Source organism: Ochlerotatus camptorhynchus, unplaced genomic scaffold (genome assembly GCF_037179485.1).
Source record: "Ochlerotatus camptorhynchus isolate MF236.1 unplaced genomic scaffold, CSIRO-AGI_Acam_v1.1 ptg000577l, whole genome shotgun sequence".
NCBI classification, from domain to species: Eukaryota; Metazoa; Arthropoda; class Insecta; order Diptera; family Culicidae; genus Ochlerotatus; species Ochlerotatus camptorhynchus.
The window spans coordinates 1,343,077-1,363,245 of record NW_027041058.1 but is presented as its reverse complement, the minus strand read 5'-3'; the positions used below and the strand labels follow the sequence as shown (position 1 = coordinate 1,363,245).

General features: G+C 42.0%; 2 protein-coding genes across 10 annotated transcripts in view; one reads left to right on the top strand and one right to left on the bottom strand.

Moving 5' to 3' along the window:
• The window catches only part of pnut (septin 7-like protein pnut), a 215,218-nt gene that overhangs the window by 140,268 nt on the left and 54,781 nt on the right, over positions 1-20,169 (bottom strand). For 4 of the 9 annotated variants that reach the window (XM_065236906.1, XM_065236899.1, XM_065236904.1 and 1 more), the window contains exon 1: positions 11,580-11,669. The exons of 3 other annotated variants lie outside the window; for them this stretch is intronic. Coding sequence is in view for 1 of the 6 variants with exons in the window: in XM_065236903.1 (XP_065092975.1) it covers positions 11,580-11,891 (312 nt within the window). In the remaining 5 variants the exon portion in view is untranslated. Of the gene's footprint in view, positions 1-11,579; positions 11,907-20,169 lie in introns of those variants that run through there. 2 more of the 9 variants (XM_065236903.1, XM_065236902.1) reach the window with 2 other exon arrangements.
• Xxylt (Xyloside xylosyltransferase) overlaps positions 4,727-20,169 on the top strand; it is a 302,336-nt gene continuing 286,893 nt past the window's right edge. Inside the window, exon 1 of the mRNA XM_065236947.1 lies at positions 4,727-4,736. The gene's annotated coding sequence lies outside the window, so the exon portion shown is untranslated. The remainder of the gene's footprint in view (positions 4,737-20,169) is intronic.

The window sequence follows — 20,169 nt, the reverse complement described above, 5'->3', positions numbered from 1 at the left end:
CCGATCTGGGTTTTGGGATCCTGACCATATCCCCTGGTTACGGTCTTTGGCAAAGCTGTTGAGTGGCATCAATTCAGATCAATTTCTTTTGTATATAAGGTGTTCTAGGTTCTCCAAATCGTCCAGGACCTCAGACCAAATGATCTAGTAGCTGTTCCAGGTTCTCCAAATCGTCCTGGAATTCGGATCATTCGATCCACTAGATCTACCACGTATAGCGTTCGTGGTATCATTCGAAGAGTTCTGGGACCTCTACAAAGATGCACCTTTTTAATCAATCAAAATAAGTGTCCTTAGTGACAAAACCAAGCGAAGATACTGATATTTGACCAAGAATCAGAACCTTGGTACAAAACTTTTCTTGTTTCCAATCTCACAGAACTGAAATTAAGTATAAACACTGATACTGGCTTCGGAATTTGAATTCAGTCAAAAGAAACTTGATAAGCCTCCGATCGCGCACGGGCACGACCTTTTCTTAAGTTGTGTTATTTTGTTATTTTATAAATCAAAAGACGAACGATTGTGTGGTCGTCCTGCCATGGCGGACTATGAACCAGCCATACGAACTATTGCTTTTATTGATAATGAAAATGGATTCAATACACTGAAGACTATACATTTATTCCACTACCAGCGGCACCTGTTTGTTTAGTGTACATCAGTACGGCAGGTACACACTTAGTGGACAGTTGCATAAACAGCTTCCTCGTAGAATCTAAAATCAACATATTTGATCACGTTTTATAATTTTTGGTAGGATCGAAAATGTGTTTAAAAATTGAATTCTCGATTACTTTTTCGAAGGGACGTATCAGCTTTTGTAAACAATGCATTTGGTTGTCGGTTTGGCGTAACTGGTCGCTCGCTAACGCATACTAACACCACTATCAGGTAGGGGAAAATTCCCCAATCTGATGGTAGTGTTAGGATGCTTAGGCGAACAACAAGTTACGCCAAATCGACGACCAAATGCATTGTTTAAAAAAAACTGATACGTCCCTTTGAAAAAGTAACCGAGAATTAACTTTAAAAGTTAAATGCATACATTTAAAAAGCATTAATTTACTAAAATTCCTATGGAACTCTCAGAGCATTGAAAACCGCAATTTTAATTTAATTTAATTTAATTTAAAAACCGCAAGAACTTCATGTACTTCTGTAACTTAAGCAAGTTCTTAAAACTGAAGAATTTCCGTACTCTGACCTTCTAATCCTAACGCCTTTGAGTTATGGAATGCAACTCTGAGAACTTTGAAAACAAAACAAAGAAAATCCGTTACTTTGAAAACTTCTGCAGGTTCAAGAACTGTTCAACTCCAGGAATATTAAAATCTAGAAGAAAAAACACTCAATAGTCCTCGAGTTTCAGTAACTTCAAATTTTCAACGATAAATATAAAAAAAAACATATTGCGCCCTCTGTCAAACACCACCACAAACCATGAAAACCATAAAAAAAAAACAAATACAATGTTTTCCAACACAAAAACAGAATTTTTAATATGATAATATTTTTCCTAAACAGTATTTTTAAAAACTTTTAATTTGATATTTTGATTTTTGAAATCGGCCCAGTGGTTCAAAAGTTATAAATTGAAATAAATTTTTGAACGAAAAAAAAAACCGATTTTTTGGATCACCCTAACATGGTCACTCTAATGACAAAAAAAAATATGGGTCTAATATTTTGCAATGAGGAACAAAACTACCAATTTTTACGACATTCTGAGAACCACTCTGTTGGCGAAAGCGAACACCTCGCGAATCATAACAACCTTGGCAAGCTGCCCGTCTGAACTGTCTGCAAACGTTCACTACAGTTTCCATGGGGAAGCTATTGAACGTCAAGTTGACAGCGTTGGAATGTCATTGGTAGATGGTAGGTTAAAAGAAAGATGAAAAAGAAGTATATTTTTGGAAAAGTTTGTAGTCAGTGATTAATAAAACAAATTACATTAAACTAAGATTTGAACTACACACAATTGTAAGTATACGAAATTGAATTACATACATGGAACTAAATATTGTGTTAAATTAATAGACAATAATCGAGGATATATACAAGAAGTACGATTACATAGAGTTTCCTGATAGTCGGTCTATGGCCGAGCAACGTATGAAATGCCTGGAGAAGAAGCTGTCGAAGATGCCGGAGGTGTACGACTGTCGTGTGCCGCAACATTCTTTAAGATTGTTATTTTTGGAAAAGTTTGTAGTCAGTGATTAATAAAACAAATTACATTAAACTAAGATTTGAACTACACACAATTACAATAATCGAGGATATATACAAGAAGTTGCAACACGATAAACAAATTAAAATTGGACTAAACAATGTAAGATTTCTATATATTCTACTTTACACTTAAAACTAATTAAAATAAAATTTATAGCTTAAAGCATATTCCCACAAAACAAACTGGGTTTGCTAAAAAGACGTCCGAAGGTCTATGATTGTCGTGTGCCGCAACATTCTTTAAGATTGTTTAACCTCAATTCGGAAGGCGTCTTTCTTCCACCAGTGCACTGGGAACGAGAAGAATGTCGGGAACGAGAAAAAATAATCGGCTCAGCATAGTACGCATGCTGTCGGAAGAGGAAAGTGCAGTGTTCGGTCAATGTCCCGCATGTAATCAGCCGGATGTGGCAGACAAATGGATGGTACAGTGCGATTCTTGTGACCAATGGTACCATTTCATCTGCGCTAAAGTGGATGAGAGTATCAAGGATAGGAGCTTTTCTTGTACTAAGTGTGCACCCCGACCAGCTCCATTAAGTTCGAAATCCAGCAGATCTACTTCTTCGAGTGCACGACTTGCTCGTCAAGAGTTGGAACTACAAAGACTTGCCGAGGAAAAAGCTCTGGAGGAGCAGCTACTGACGCAACAGCAGGATGAAGAAGCTGCATTACAGAAGAAAGCGATGGAACAGGAGAAAGAAAGGAAGGAACAGGCACGGCTCAGGATGCAGGAGTTACAGATGCAGTACATAAAGAAGAAGTATAACATTCTTCAAGCCACCGCAGAGGAGGACGACGACGACAGATGTGTACAGAGTCACCGAAGTATCCATAGCGTTAGGAGCACAGTCCAGGATTGGTTTAGGAAACACCACGATTCGGCCCTGGCCACCGGTAATGGGACAAACAATCTCCCCACCGATTCCACGTCGAACAATGTAAAGTTTCCCAATCGGACATCTGCAAATAACCAGGTTCCTGGTGTCACTTCTACACCAGTCAGTGTTACCAAAGATCTTGAAGGAATAATGCCAACCACAGTAACTTCAGTACCTTGGAATCCATTATTTCCGTTCAGGGGACAGCCTTTACCCAACTTTACTCCTGGAATTAGTTTGCCTCTCCAGTTTCTAACGACAACCTCTGCTAATAAACCGCAAACAACTCAGCAAGGGCAGGTCTCGCAATATCCGATTCTGTCTGATCCAGATCCGTTCAAGCAACATACAATTCATGGAATAAGCACTCCGGTATCAACGACGGCAGCTCTGAATATTTCTCCGCTTACCAGCAGACAACAAGAGATGCTACATTTGACAGGTGTTAATATGTTGCACCCTACGACTACTACTACCGAAACGAATATGCTTCATCGGCAGATACATGATCTTCAGCAACAACTGTACCGTTTGCTTCATCAAGATGAGTCTAAGCGAGGAACGCAACCTACCCATGGAACTAACTACTCTGGCCCGAGCGTGTGTGGTCCCACGGTAACTGCTCTTGGAAGTATAATACCGTTCCAAGGTAGGTCTCAACACAATGTCCCTGTGGTGACCTTCAGTCAAAGTGGTACGAGCTATTGCTCGGTAACTGCTGCAGCTGGTATATCAAATCCTGTTTCTGCATCGGGAAAGTTCGTCCATCCTCTGCTGCAATCGCGTGTAACTAGCACAATGCCTTTGGGAAATTCGGTCACTGTCCCAGTGGTTCCTGGGTTCCCTCCACCTCCGTTTGTTCAAACTGTCCCAAGCTATTCTCAACCGATAGTTACTCCGATGGTTTCGCAAGGTACAGCACAGCCAGTATTGGCAGCTGGACCAACTGCTCAGCAAATCGCCGCTAGACACGTCGTTCCAAGAGAATTACCAGAGTTCTCAGGTGACCCAGCTGATTGGCCTTTGTTTGCTAGCAGTTACGATAACTCTACTAGCATGTGTGGTTATACTGATGCAGAAAACCTTATGAGGCTTCAACGCTGCTTAAAGGGAACCGCTAGGGAAGCTGTACGATGTCATCTCCTTCACCCGTCTTCCGTTCCACAGATTCTAGGAACATTGCAGACACTTTTCGGTCGGCCGGAGTTAATAGTGAAATGTTTGCTTAGCAAGGTGCACTCAACCCCAGCACCGAGGGCAGATAGGTTAGAAAGTTTGATCAACTTTGGTCTGGTGGTACAGAATCTATGCAGTCATTTGCAGTCATTAGGTATGGAGGCTCACTTATCAAATCCAAACTTGTTGCAAGAGTTGGTGGATAAGCTTCCAGCGGGAGTAAAATTGGATTGGGCTTTGTACCAGCGTCAGCTGCCAATGGTGGACATCCGTGCCTTTGGCGATTACATGTCAACGTTGGTATCGGCTGCGAGCAACGTCACTCTGTGCACGGAGGTTTTGAAGAAACCAGAAAAACCTCGAGGCAAGGAAAAGGGGTATTTAAATGCTCATTCTGTGGAGGACGAACACAAATCCGAAAGAAGAGAACCGAAAAAGAGTGTGGATGCTCCTAAGCCCTGCTTGATGTGCAAGAAGATAGGACATAGAATAAGAGACTGCTTTAGCTTCAGGGGTTTGGATCTGGATAATCGATGGAAAACGGTGCAACAGCTAAATCTGTGTAGGCGTTGCCTTACTGCACATGGCAAGTGGCCGTGTAAAGCTCCAGCGTGTGGAACAAACGGATGCGAAGTACGTCATCATAAGCTGCTACATCCTGGTAAACCCGAAGTGAAAACCGAAGACCAGCCTACAACCTCTGGAACAGTGAACGTTCATCGACAACTGCCACGTCAAACCCTGTTTCGTGTTGTACCCGTTATTATACACGGGAAGCAAGCGTCAGTGGAGACCCTGGCGTTCCTCGATGATGGTTCGTCATTCACGTTGGTCGAGAAGGAGCTAGCGGAGGAGCTCGGAGTTAAAGGCAAGGTAGAACCACTTTGTCTACAATGGACCGGTAGCATCAGAAGAACGGAAACAGAATCTCAACTAATTCGCATAGGCATTTCAGGAGTTGATGGTGGAAAAGTGTATGCCCTTGACGGCGTGCGAACAGTCGACAACCTCGATCTACCACCGCAAACGTTACAGTTTGAGCAGATTGCACAAAGGTTCACGTATCTACGGGGACTTCCTGTGGCAAGCTATACGAATGCAGTTCCCCGTATTCTCATCGGCGTAGATAACGCGCAGTTGATCGTTACGCTTAAAAAGAGGGATAGAAAAGTGTACGAACCAGTTGCTGCAAAAACCAAACTTGGCTGGACGCTGTACGGTAATGTTGAAGGTCCAGACGTACCCCAAGAGTATCGTCATCTTCATATCTGTGCGCGATCTCCAGATCAAGAACTTCACGATTTGGTCAAGAGGTTCTTCAACGTGGAAAGCATTGGAATATCGGCAGTACCTGCAATCGAATCAGAAGACAATCAACGAGCTCGTCAAATTCTCAAGGAAACAACAGTTCGCACACCATCAGGAAGGTTCGAAACGGGCCTCTTATGGAAGTACGATTACATAGAGTTTCCTGATAGTCGGTCTATGGCCGAGCAACGTATGAAATGCCTGGAGAAGAAGCTGTCGAAGATGCCGGAGGTGTACGACAACGTTAAGCAGCAGATCATGGACTTTCAAGCGAAAGGATACGCACACAAATTGACGGAAGAGGAGGCGGTCAATAGTGATCCTAGGAGGACTTGGTATCTACCATTGGGTGTAATTTTAAACCCGAATAAACCAGGGAAAATTCGCATCGTATGGGACGCAGCGGCAAAGGTCGAAGGAGTTTCACTGAATTCTATGCTGTTAACGGGGCCAGACCTTTTGACACCACTTCTGTCCGTTTTGTATCGTTTCCGTCAACGAGAGGTAGCAATATCGGGAGACATACGGGAAATGTTCATGCAGATGCTAATGCGTTCCCGAGATCGACAGTCTCTACGATTCGTATTCCGTAACGAACCAGGAGAGCAGGTGGAAGTTTACGTGATGGACGTGGCAATATTCGGAGCAACTTGCTCTCCATGCTCCGCTCAATACGTAAAAAACTTAAACGCTGAAGAGTGGAAAATGCAGTACCCCAGAGCTGCTGTTGCTATTCAGGAGAACCACTATGTGGACGACTACCTCGACAGCGTGGATACCGAGGAAGAAGCGGTTCAGCTGATAAAAGAGGTAAAAGCCGTTCATGCGAAAGCCGGATTTGATATTCGCAAGTGGTTATCCAATTCGAAAGATGTCGTTCAGCAGATAGGGGATCCAATTCCTCAGAACTCTAAAAACTTTATAGCCGACAAGACCACAAATTCCGAAAGAATCCTCGGAATGGTATGGCTGCCGGAACAAGACCTTTTTTCTTTCAACATCAACTTCCGGAACGAAATTCTACCGTTGCTAGATGGTACGAGGATTCCAACGAAGCGAGAAACTCTCCGTGTAGTCATGAGTATTTTTGACCCACTCGGATTGGTAGCGGCGTTCGTTGTACATGGAAAGTGTATTGTCCAGGATATTTGGAGAACCAAAACGAGTTGGGATGAGCAGATCCCTGAACAGATCTACGATCGTTGGCAACGGTGGGTGAACATACTTCATAAAATCAACACAGTGACAATCTCTCGGTGCTACTTTCCTGGTTATGAGCCGAGCAGTTTGGAGAGTGTGGACGTTCACGTTTTCGTGGATGCGAGTGAGACGGCTTACGCTGCCGTTGCTTACTTTCGCATCGTTGATCGTGAAGGCGTACGGTGTGCTCTAATTTCGTCGAAGACAAAAGTAGCACCACTAAAAACCTTGTCAGTACCACGGCTAGAACTACAAGCTGCGGTGATAGGGTCCCGATTGATGAAGTCAGTTGTTGAAGGTCATACGCTGCCAATACGTCGCCGAGTGATGTGGAGTGATTCAACAACAGTGCTCTCCTGGATACAGTCGGATCAAAGAAAATACGGACAGTTCGTTGCTGTTCGAATCAGTGAAATACTCTCGGAAACTAACCTAGGCGATTGGAGACACGTACCGTCAACCCTCAACGTAGCGGATGAAGCCACTAAGTGGGGCAAAGGACCTTGCTTCGAAGACGACAGCAGATGGTTTCGGGGACCAGGATTCTTGTACGAGGAAGAAGCGTTGTGGCCATCCAAGTCGTTACCTAGTCCTGATACCACGGAGGAAATACGACCAATTTATGCACACCATCGTGAAGCACCAAAACCACTGTTTGCTTACGATAGGTTTTCAAGAATAGAGAGCCTACAAAGAAGCGTATCATTTGCTCTACGGTTCGTCGCCAAATGCCGGAAAAGATTCCATACGGAGCTTCCGGACCAAATGATTCTATCTCGAGAAGAGCAACGGAAAGCGGAAACTACTCTGTGGCGGTCAATACAACTGGAAACATATCCGGATGAGATCCTGACCATACAGAAGAACGGTTCACTTCCTCCAGAGCAACAAGTTAAGCTGGAGAAGTATAGCCCGCTCCGAAATTTATCTCCGTTTCTGGACGAAGCGGGATTGCTGAGAGTCGACGGTAGAATAAGCGCAGCACCGGGAGTATCTGATGCAACAAAGTTTCCTGTTATTATGCCGAGAAGCCATTACGTAACACAGCTGCTAGTTGAATCGTATCACCGACGGTACGGACATGCAAACAGGGAAACCGTAACGAATGAGATCCGGCAAAAATTCTATATTCCTGCTTTGAGATCGATTGTTCGACGGGTTGCCAGGCAATGTACGTGGTGTAATGTCTATCGAGCTTTTCCCATGAATCCTCGTATGGCTCCATTGCCAGTAGCAAGAGTCACACCGTACGTTAGACCGTTCACTTTCGTGGGCGTTGATTACTGTGGGCCATATTTGATTCGCATCGGAAGAAGTAGCGTCAAGCGGTGGGTGATGTTGTTCACGTGCCTGACGGTGAGAGCTGTGCATTTGGAAGTGGCAAGTACACTGTCGACTGAATCTTGCAAGATGGCTATCAGGAGGTTCATTTCAAGGCGGGGTGCACCTCAAGACATCTACAGCGACCAGGGCACGAATTTTGTAGGAGCAAGTAGAGAACTAAAGAAGGAGATTGACAGCATCAATCGTTTGTTGGCGGGAACTTTTACTAACTACGACACACAGTGGCACTTCAACCCACCCGCTGCACCTCATATGGGTGGCGTTTGGGAACGTATGGTACGTTCAGTGAAGGCCGCCTTAGAAACTCTCTCCACGTCACGGAATCCTGACGAAGAAACGTTTCGCACATACTTGGCGGAAGCGGAGTCCATTATCAATTCACGGCCATTGACATACGTTCCGCTAGATTCACAGGACGATGAAGCACTAACACCTAATCATTTCCTGCTTTTGAGCTCTAATGGAGTTGTGCAACCAGCCAAGATGCCAACTGATGAAGGGAGAGCCCTCAGGTCAAACTGGAATCACGTCCAGTATCTCTTAGATCAATTCTGGACGAAATGGATCAAAGGATACCTGCCGACCATCAATCGACGAACCAAGTGGTTCAACGACATCAAACCAGTGACACCAGGAGATTTGGTCATCATAGTGGATGAAGGTATTAAGAACAGCTGGATTAGGGGAAAGGTTTTGGAAGTGCATCGTGGAAAGGACGGAAGGATACGCAGTGCAGAAGTACAGACAGCCAGAGGAATACTCCAACGGCCGGTTGCAAGATTAGCGGTGCTCGATGTGTTGAGAAGAGGTATGACTGGAGAAGACATCCAGCAATACGGGGCGGGGAATGTTGGCGAAAGCGAACACCTCGCGAATCATAACAACCTTGGCAAGCTGCCCGTCTGAACTGTCTGCAAACGTTCACTACAGTTTCCATGGGGAAGCTATTGAACGTCAAGTTGACAGCGTTGGAATGTCATTGGTAGATGGTAGGTTAAAAGAAAGATGAAAAAGAAGTATATTTTTGGAAAAGTTTGTAGTCAGTGATTAATAAAACAAATTACATTAAACTAAGATTTGAACTACACACAATTGTAAGTATACGAAATTGAATTACATACATGGAACTAAATATTGTGTTAAATTAATAGACAATAATCGAGGATATATACAAGAAGTTGCAACACGATAAACAAATTAAAATTGGACTAAACAATGTAAGATTTCTATATATTCTACTTTACACTTAAAACTAATTAAAATAAAATTTATAGCTTAAAGCATATTCCCACAAAACAAACTGGGTTTGCTAAAAAGACGTCCGAAGGTCTATGATTGTCGTGTGCCGCAACACACTCTATAGTTTGTTTTGCTATGGAATGGCTGCATTAACATTTCAAAGGGGCGCAATTGCATAAAAGCTAACATGCAAAATAACGACACCAACAGGAACAGGAAGATGAATGTTTTCTCTACCAGCTGGCATCGTTAGTTTGCAGGAATGAGCTTTTATGTTGGGGGAAATCGACGGTTGAAGTTACTGTGTACAAAAGCAGTTTCGCCTTAATTAAATGTGGGCACCGAACTAATTAAAACACATCGAGCGAAGGAGACATCAAGCTAGGGAGAGAGCATTGCTTGCAACATTGAAGGGACCTCGAATTTCATCGAGTTACAGAAATATAGAGTAAGAGAGAGTTGACTGTATAAAACCAAAAGGACACCGTAGATGAACCTTAACCAATTTGATGGATTAATGTATTTCTACTCAATGAAGCCATTTTCACATCAGTTGCTTCATCGTGCTTAATCGGTAGAGTGAACCTTTAAAATAATTGGCGCTTTAACGAGGTGTGCAAAGTGATTTTTATTCAATGAGAATCACCATATCGCTAACAACGGTTAACATATTACCGCAACAATATCCACCAAATTCAATCACATACATCATTAAGTTCCCCCAGAAATATCCATGACAAAGGCTTTCCTTTATCGTCGCCCATCTTTGGCCTCTCGAGAGACGGAGGAGACGGAATACTTCACACAACCCACATACTTTCTGTGGCCAACATATCTTCTGCGCTCTAGCTGTTGTGACTGCTGTTGTTGCAAGTGAAAACAATTCAGCATTGCACAACAACGCCCCGAGTACCCAACACAGAAAACCAGTTGTCAGTCACCGACCGACGACGACGACGACGACGACGGTCCGTTCCAAAGAAGGAAAACTTTCAAACTTTGGATGGCAAAAACTGCTGCTGTCGGGTTATAATATAGGTAAGGTAGGTATGAGGAAAAAATTGAAACAAACCCGCAGTGGTTTGTAACCTTGATTTTTGCTTCCATCCGTGCTTCTGCTGACTGCGGAAAGTCGGATATTTTTTGCAATGACTAAACGATGGACGATCGGTCGGTCGCTAGCATGCAATTTAAGGGTGTTGGCTGACTGTCGTGTCGTGTTGGTTGATGCGCTCGATTGCAGTGCGTTTAAAGCGCAATGCAACTTTTCCAAAGCTCAGACCAGTTCCAACGAAACATTACTTGGGCAATGGACTTTCAAAAGTTTTACAATAGAGGAAGTAACTTTGACTAGTTTCAACGGAAGGCAAAAAAAATGCTCGTCACCAGTTGCCAACCCCAGTACCATCTCCTGAGTACGTAATCCTTGTGTTCCTTCTTCCTGCGCTGTTATATAGATTCTGGTTGGCGTAATTGAGTCACACAAGTTACACCAATACTGCCGCATGACTAAAGGGAACCATCACCCCTCGCTTGACTCACCGCCGCGGTCTTCTTACCCAATCGCTTACCAGCACGGAAACGCTCTCCTTTTGTGGTGGATGTGAGAAGCATAAAGCATAAAACCAAAATCAACCCCAAAAATAATGATCTGCCTGTGTGCCCTGTCCTGTGTGTTTCTTCCTTACGGTGAGGGAGATTTCGCGCCGATGGCAATCCCCCGGTTGAATCGTAAAAGTCACCAATGATTCATTTATGGGCAACGCTGCACTATCATCCTTTATGCTGCGAACCGAAAAATGATCAATCGAACTCGGTCCAGTACATATTTTATTATGGTCTTGCTGATGATGCACAAAGTAGTCTCCGAAGAAGCGTGTATTCGTCTGTCAACAGCAACAACAACAACAACAACGATGCCTGACTGTCACACGACCACAATCACACACACTGAAGGCGACGACGAGTGTAGAACGCAGGGCAAGCGGCGCGGCGCTGGCAGAGGGCGACTCTCCAGCCAGCCAGCCGAGAAGAAAAAAAGGAAGAAAAATCCTCCTTCCAAGGAAAGCGAAAAAAATCCATCTGCACTTTTCATCGCATTTTTCCGACACGAAACCGCACCGCTCAGTGGGAAATTCACACGCAATACATCACTGCACTTATTCACGACACTTTCCAACGCTATTTGCCTACCGAAATGCACCAACCGATCGAGAAAATCGCGAAAACAGCACCGACGGTTGTTCCTTCTTCTTTGATGCGACTGAACACTTTTTTTTTATCAACGCTCTGTTCGCGGAGACAATCACACACAATACCGCTTGATGTGTAGCTCACGACCAGACTGGCGAGGCGACGTCGTTTCTCGCGGATTTGGCTGATGGCTGGAGCTGGAACTGGGAGAAAAAGATGCTCCTTTCTTCGCACACAAAATCGGGACACTTCGAGAGAGGATTTTTTTTTTTTCAAATAATAATCATTTTCGCTCTTCGCCCAGCGCTTCATCAGCCGATAAGGATGTGTGCGTGAGAGTTGACAGCTGACTTTTAGATCACAACAGAGCTGTGCCGATGTTGGGGGTGTTTAGCGCCGCGAGGGAGTTTAGTACAACTATACGAGAGCGCGCGCGAATTGATTCAAACGGGCGGTTACAACGGAAACGTGCAGTTGTCGTATACAATGTCCTTCATATGAACGTCATTGGTTGTGGTGGGGGGTCACATGTAAGTAAACAATAATTCAAGAGTCACATGTGAACAGGGCACGCAAGCTTTTTGTAAACACATCTTTGTAGGCCCTTTTCTCGCCAACCGAGGGTCGCCCACGCAAAGCAATAACATCATCGGGAAGGGGAAAGTTTCTCCTACCGGGTAATGTTGATGGTTTGCTGATGATGTTAATTGTTTTATGGAAAAGTTAGAAGATAATGAAGAAAAACACACATGACACATGTGTATGAGGATATTTCAAGCCTAACAATGGCTTAGGTTCTAAGTAACAACGATTGATTCTCTTCGTCGGCTTTCTCTTTTGTTAATAACTGGGCTACAAAACCGTTTCTTGCGGCATAAGATGCTAGATAATAGCCTCTTCTATTGAACTATGTGTTGAAAATAGCTGGAAATGTCTATACAAGGCCGTGAAGATAAACTTATAAATCCCAGGAACCCGCGCATTATGTTGTGTAGTTTTTACTCCTTCAAATCATTCTTGGAATACTCGTAGTAGGATTTGAATCCGGAACTTTCAACGTAAGTAGTGTCGTATGAAATTTATCTCTTCCTCTCTATTGGCATTTATTCTGATTTATTGATAGTATTGCACATAGATATCACTTTTTTGTATATGATAGTTGAACAAGAAGCACTCGTGAAACAAACCGTGAACATTTTGATCAAATTTTATAATCGCGAATCTAGATGATAGGGGAAATGGATGTATTGTCGGCCTAAATGCCCCTAATTTGGACCCATTCATAACCATACAGCAATCAACTAAATTTTCAATAGCCACCAAAAATATCCATTAGTACTGTCCCAATGACGCGTTCATCTAGATAAAATTGATAAATAGCAGATTTTTAGCGATGGGCCCAATCGTATAGCCATTTCCCCTACATAGACGAAAATCAGGTTGAGCGTCGTGAGAAGTCCATCATTCATAGTTTATTGAAAACCCATTGTTCAGACAGTTGGAAGTACTTTATGAAGCTAGTCTCCACTGATGAAGAGACTCAGTATTTGCAGTTTTTAGAGTCCTTCCTTGGATTAGCTGGCGGAATATTGTAAATGCCTACTCCTTCCGGAGGACCTTCTATCTGTCGCCGACTTCTATCTTGGCTTCCATAGATCTCCCTCAATGTTATTTCCTTACCCATAGTATATCCCATATATTAGCACTCCGAATACGGTGGGTAAAAAACTGTACGCCGAAAACGAAGCCTTCGAAAAACGTGTAATGGCTAGTTTGCAATGACATAACTTAGCCATTTCTTGATAAATTTAAAAAATTGTGGTACCTCTAGAATTCCTATAGGATCTGTAGATTATTTTGATTGAAAATAGGCGAAAAGAGTCGTTACACGTTTTTTTAAAGGTGTGTTTATCAAGGGGTGTTCAACTCTGCACACCTTGATTCGTGCCGAGTTATTAGTTGTGCCAAGTGCTCTGCCGAACGTACCTATCAAGGACAATCAAAGTATACTTATCAAGGTGTTTGGCAACCCTGAAAGTTTTGACTTCTGTAATTTTGTTTACATTCTCAATTTATCTGATGGATCATGGCAGACAATGTGAAAATTTCCATCCCGATGATACTCAGCAAGACCGGTAGTCAAATCTGACCGCCTCCTATGATAAGCTTGTTTTCTTCTTTATTGTTCATTATGCATAACAAAATTGTTGATGTACCTCTATTCTCGCAGAAGATCTTGCTCTGATCCTTCGTTGTACGCTTCGAGATTTGATACACACGACAGTATCAATTCTTGATAGAGCTGGAATAAGGGCGTAACAGCTTTTGTATACAATGACTATAGGTGTTCTGCCATCACCGTTGCATAGTTAGGATCCATTTGCTTGATATTGATAAAATTGTTGGTGTGGCCGTTCGAATTTATCAACAAAGGCAACCGTCGGACATTTTTCGCAATGATTTCATCCTCAATCGAAAACGAATCGTCTCTAGAGGAAACCCGTTTCAGCCGTCTTGACTGCCGTATCGACAAGACGCTCTGGGCCAGCCATGGTGTACAAGAGCTCGACTGAAGTGAGGCCCTGATAGAAGCTGTTCTAGATGAAAACACGATCTGCTGTGATTTTGTCTGTGATTCGGAAGAGACGGACTTAGTTTTGCTAGGTTTGAAGAGATTCACGATTCAGACAATACTTACAGAATTTTTTGAATGATCCCCAATACCGGTGGGTATCCGTTTGTCGTTTACAACTTCTTGATTGAATCCTTGTATCACCAGTTTTATGTATGACATTCTCTCACTAGTTTCATTTGAGTAAACAAAGTGGTAAACCTTAGAAACGATTGGCAAAATGTCAACACTCAACAGTGATGCCGTTTTATATTATATTGTTTGTATCCTACTTGTCAAAGTGTGCCTTAGTGTGCCGAACTGTGTTTCGGCACAGTGTGCAGAGTTGATTGCCCCTTGGTGTTTATGGGTTTTGCAAGTGGCTTGTGATCCATAATTTAGATTAATGGGCACAAATGTCCATAATTATCCAAAATGTAGTCATGGTTCCTATCTATGAAGCCTGGAGACAACGGAACGGTCCTCGAAAGATCCGGAAGATCAGTAAAAGTGGTCAATCCATGAACCTGATTCTAGAGCTCCGCGGTTTTTTTGAAAACATTAGGAACTGTGATATCAGAAATAATTTGGGGTCGTGACATAAACATGGACCTGGATGGCCATTGGACCGTCCTCCGGATGATTCGGAACATCGATAAACGTGGACAATCCACGCAACTTATCCTAGAGCTTCGCGTTTTTTTTCGAAAACATTAAGAACTGTGATATAAGAAAGAATTTGGGGTCGTGGACTTGGATGGCCATGGGACCGTCCTCCAAAAGATCCGGAACATCCGTAAAAGTGGTAAATTCATCAAACTGATCCTAGACCTCCGCAGTTGTTGAAAAACACTAGGAAATGTGATGATAGAATGAATTTGGGGTCGTGACATAAACATGGACCCTGATGGCCATGAGACCGTCCTCAGGAAGATCCGGAACATGCGTAAAAGTGGACAATCCATGGAACTGATCATAGAGCTCCACGGTTTTTTTTTTGTAACATTAGGAACTGTGATATAAGAAAGAATGTGGGGTCGTGACGTAAACATGGACCCGATGACCATTGGACCGTTCTCCGGAAGATCCTGAACATCCGTAAAAGTGGTCAATCTATGAATCTGATTCTAAAGCTCAGCGTTTTTTTTTTTTTTAACACGTGAAACTGTCATATATAAATTATTTTGGCGTCATAACATAAACATGTACCTAGAAGGCCATGGGACCGTCCTCCAGAAGATCTGCAACATCGTTAAAAATGGTCAATCCACGAAGCTGATCCTAGAGCTCCACGGTTTTTTCGAAAGCATTTGGAACTGTTATATAAGAAAGCATTTGGGGTCATGACATAAACATGGACCCGGATGGCCATAGGGCCGTCCTCTGGTAGGTCTGAAACATCCGTTAAACAAGTCAATCAATGAACCTGATCCTAGAGCTCCGCAGTTTTTTTCAAAAACATTAGGAACTGTGATATAAGAAAGAATTTGAGGTCATGACATAAGCATGTACCTGCATGGCCTGGGACCGTCGTCTGGAAGATATGGAACATCCGTAAAATGGTCAATTCATAAAACTGATCCAAGAGTTTTTCGAAAACACGTGAAACTGTGATATAAGAAATAATTTGGGGTTTGTCACTGAGATCCAGCAAAATAAAATGCCGAGCTGCTCGGTGGTGCCCCCGAGGGGGGGGGGCGACTCTATCTAAGATGCAGGAAATTTGTTGCTTTGCTGTTGTGAGATGCACTCGCACTTAATAGATAGAAATATGATTGATTATGATTTTGAAGATTTCCTGCAGAAAGGTGGAGAACGATACGAGTAGATGGGTTTAGATGCAAGAGGTGAAAAAAGATTTTTCGTAGATTGATTCGCTAGTGTGAGATTTTTCGACCATTTAAAATTGAGATTTAGATGTGTCGCACCCCTCGGTGGTGCCCATCTCGGAAAAAAATCTAAGTGTGTAGAACTTCAGGAAACGTCGTAGAAAATCATCGAAATTCCTAAAATTTCAGGAAACTTGTACAAAGTGCAGTAAACTTTGTAGAAGTTTAGTTCAGGGAATTTTGTAAAAGTTCAAGGAACTTGTAAAATTTCGGAAAATTTGTAAAAGTTCAGGAATTTCGTAGAAGCTCGTCAAACTTGTTAGAACTTTAAGGATGTTCGTATCAGTATAGAGAACTTTGTAGCTTTGGGATCTTTGTTTCGCTAATATGTTCAGGAAAATTCTTATGAAAGATTCAGGTTCATTACGGAAGTTAGGAAAAAAAAATGGATCTTAAAAAGTTCATAGAGCTTTGTAGAAGCTCAGAATTGTTTGGAAGTTAAGGGAAATTAGTAGATGTTCAAAGAACATTGTATGAATTGTAAAAAATTAGTTCAAGTTCTCCAAATTTGGCAGAAATTCAGTTGTAGTTATCGGAAAATGAAAAGATGTAAGCTATAGAAACATCTTTGAAGTACTGGGAACGTCGCAAAAGTTGATGGAAATTCCCAGGAATTCGTCGAATATTCCAAATGTTCAGGGAATTTCATATAGACTCAGAGAACTTCAGATTAACTCAATGGATTGGGAAGACGTTCAGACAGCTTTGTTTGAGTTCAAGAAGCTTCAAGTAATGTTCTGAAGATCTGCAACTGTTCAAAAATTCAAATGAGGTCTTTCAGATATCCTTTTAGGATGGAAGTTTGGTTAGATAGTATTTAAAAGATAAACAACTGATCAGAGTTTTAAAGAAAGCCCTCTGGATATTATTCAAGACTTCAGACAAATAATCGATTCAAACTTTATAGATATTGTCGAGAATATTCGATTAAGGTTGTTGAATTAAATGACAATTACTCACACTTCTCTCTTCCTTTTCACAGCTATTCCACTGCAAACGCCAAACGGGAAACTAGGGGAATTAGGATCCCCCTAATTCGATCGGAGCATCCTGAACACTTCCGACACCCCTTCGAACTCTCTTGAATAACTATGCTGTTCGAAAAACCTCTCTAAAGTTCGCCCAAACCTCTCAGCAGTACTTGAAGCTTCACGAATACTTCTTTCCAGAAGCTCCCTGAACCTCTTAGTAGCTCCATAGAGGTAACTCTAAGACTAGTAGGTCCCGAAAAAACGTGTTCAACTTTTTGGCTCAGCTCTGGTACTATCTTCGGTCCCAAGCTAATTGAGGCACCCCTCGAAACATAGGAAAATCCACGACACCCTAATTTTATCTGTAAAACTGCCATAGCGAATCAAAACAAACATTGTGTAGTACTAGAATTTCACCTAGAATGGGGTACGTTAATCGATTTGCTTGGGACCAATAGGCTAGTCAAGTAGTGAGCCAATTTAAAATCGTTAGTTTCCACCGGTTGGTAGCTCTCTATGAAACTCAAAGAAAAGTTAAGTAATTACCAAAAATTAGAAAAGGCTACCTAAACACATTCCACAATAAATACAGAGGTCTTAGGTCACAACGTCCACAAGCCTAAAAGATAAGTCTCTTGAGTTAATCCCGTAAGCCCTCCAGAGTTGACTATGAACCATAAATCCTCTAGATTGAAACCATACGACTTCAGACCCAGACCCTGTGTATTCAGTAAAGTGTTCTAAATTGGCCCTGAAGACATCTTAGGGTGATCCATATTTACCGACTGAGGTAAGGCCTCGATTTCAAAAGGTCTACATCATATTTTTATATGGCCTCTTGACTGTACCCATATAAAGTCTCCAAAATTCGCCCATTAGTTTTATGAAGACTGATTCCTCTGGAACTCTGGAGTTGATTTATAACACACGGAAGTTGATCCATAAGGTGTTTCATGTTGACTCATAAGATCTCCGGAGATGAAACGTAATACCAACAATCAATACGAAACTATTGATTTTAAATTGGCTCACCACTTTAGTAGCCTATTGGTCCCAAGCAAACGATTAACGTACCCTATTCTAGTTGAAATTCTATTACTACACTATGTTTGTTTTGATTCGCTATGAAAGTTTGACAGATAACATCAGGGGTGTGTGGATTCATGCAGAACATGCAGGGGTGAGTGAAATAGCTTGGGACTGCTTCGGACCGTTGTTCTGGTACTGAGTGAGCCAAAAATAATAATGGTTTTCTTCGGGACCCAGTGGTCTTAGAGTTACCTCTATGGTAATACCATAGAGGTAACTCTTAGACCAGAAGGTCCCGAAATAACGTGCTCAACTTTTTGGCTCAGCTCTGGTACTCTCTTCGGTCCCAAGCTAATCGATTCACCCCTCGAAACATAGGAAAAACCGATAACCCCTCATTTTATCTGTCAAACTTTCATAGCGAATCAAAACAAACATAGTGTAGTACTAGCACAAACGAAGTGACAGACGGAGCGGCTCGAAAGCTTTGGTGACTAACCTGCTATTTCAATTTTTCAGTGTACCACATGGCAACACCACTACTACTGGATTGTACCACATGGCAACACTACTACTAGATTGAACTAGCATTTTCACCAAATGTACTAGAATGTTTTGGTTCTATCTCTTTCACTCTACTCAAAACTGAAATGCATAAAAAAATTACAAAATGATACGCACTCTTTGCACACTGTCAAAGAATCATTGTACACAAAATCAACTTTGTTCAAATCAAAACAAAAAAACTAACCCATCTGGTGGATGATGGCACAAGCTTCCAAGAAAATTCTATTACAGTGAACCACATTATTTAAATGGATTTCTTCGCCAGTTAGTCGTCTGTCACTTCGTTTGTGGTACTAGAATTTCGCCTAGAATGGGATACGTTAATCGTTTGCTTGGGACCAATAGGCTAGTCAAGTAGTGAGCTAATTTAAAATCGTTAGTTTCGTATTGATTGTTGGTAATACCCTCAAAGGTGATCATAAGCTCTCCAAACAACATTTTTCCGCCACTATTCAATTCATATTTGAGAAAATTGAAGTATTTTAGGCATTTATATTGTTCACAATAACAATAGTAACTGTATCTCAGTATACAACATCCAAAATATGCGAAAAGCTTTCAAAAATATATGAAAATCGATAACCTTTTAATTTCATAAATTAATAACCCTTTTTGTGAATCTTTCAATGGATAGGCCCTTTTTGTTAAGCCGTTGTGCTTGTCATCACAAATGGTACGCCCTTTGCTAAGCCTTTTCGCAACGTCAAATAAATTCAAAACAAATCATCGACCCTGCCTCAAGCAGCAGGGCCTAGCTTTGGTTTGAAAATTTTCAATCATCGGCCCTTCTACGTCACTAGGCCTATCAATTAAATGAAATAAATGAATGGTTGGCCGTTTTAGCGTGCGGGCCTATTAATGAATCGAAAAATTTCGTTGATCGGCCGTTTCAAAAATCGAGTTATTTTTAATGATTTTTCTCGATTATGCGGAACTTTCCTACACGATTAGTAGCTATCAAGCGGTGCTAAATAAAGAATGGTATCAAAACCCGATTTGTTTACGTTTTGGACATAGTCCCATTTCAAATGTTACTCGAGATATAATGCTTTCGATTTTGCGTATTGAGCAGAAAATCATGGGAGTTTGTTTGATATCGGGAAGAATTTTAAGGCAAAAACCCGTGAAGAAAAGCAGGCGATGCAATATTTGCAAAAACAGCGGGAACAAGCTCATGTTGAAGAAGAAACTGAGGTTCTCCCTACCAATGAAACCATTTCGTGTAGCGATTTTGAGGAAGAAGGGTCAAGCCAAAGACCGGATCAAATTTGTAGTGTAACCTCAATTGAAACATCAGCACAAAACGACAGCCAGGCTGGGTCAGTGTATTTGCCTAGTACATCCGAAAGAGCTTCTCCAAAAACAGGTACGTTGTGATGTTTTACTAATGTTTTTTTTTTCTTTTAGATTATACATACACCTATTACCATCCATATTAATATATTTTGAACGTTCTAGGTTCTCCAAAACCAGCTTTGACACGTAAATCGCAACTGATATGAGTTGTTACAGTTGAGGTAGCT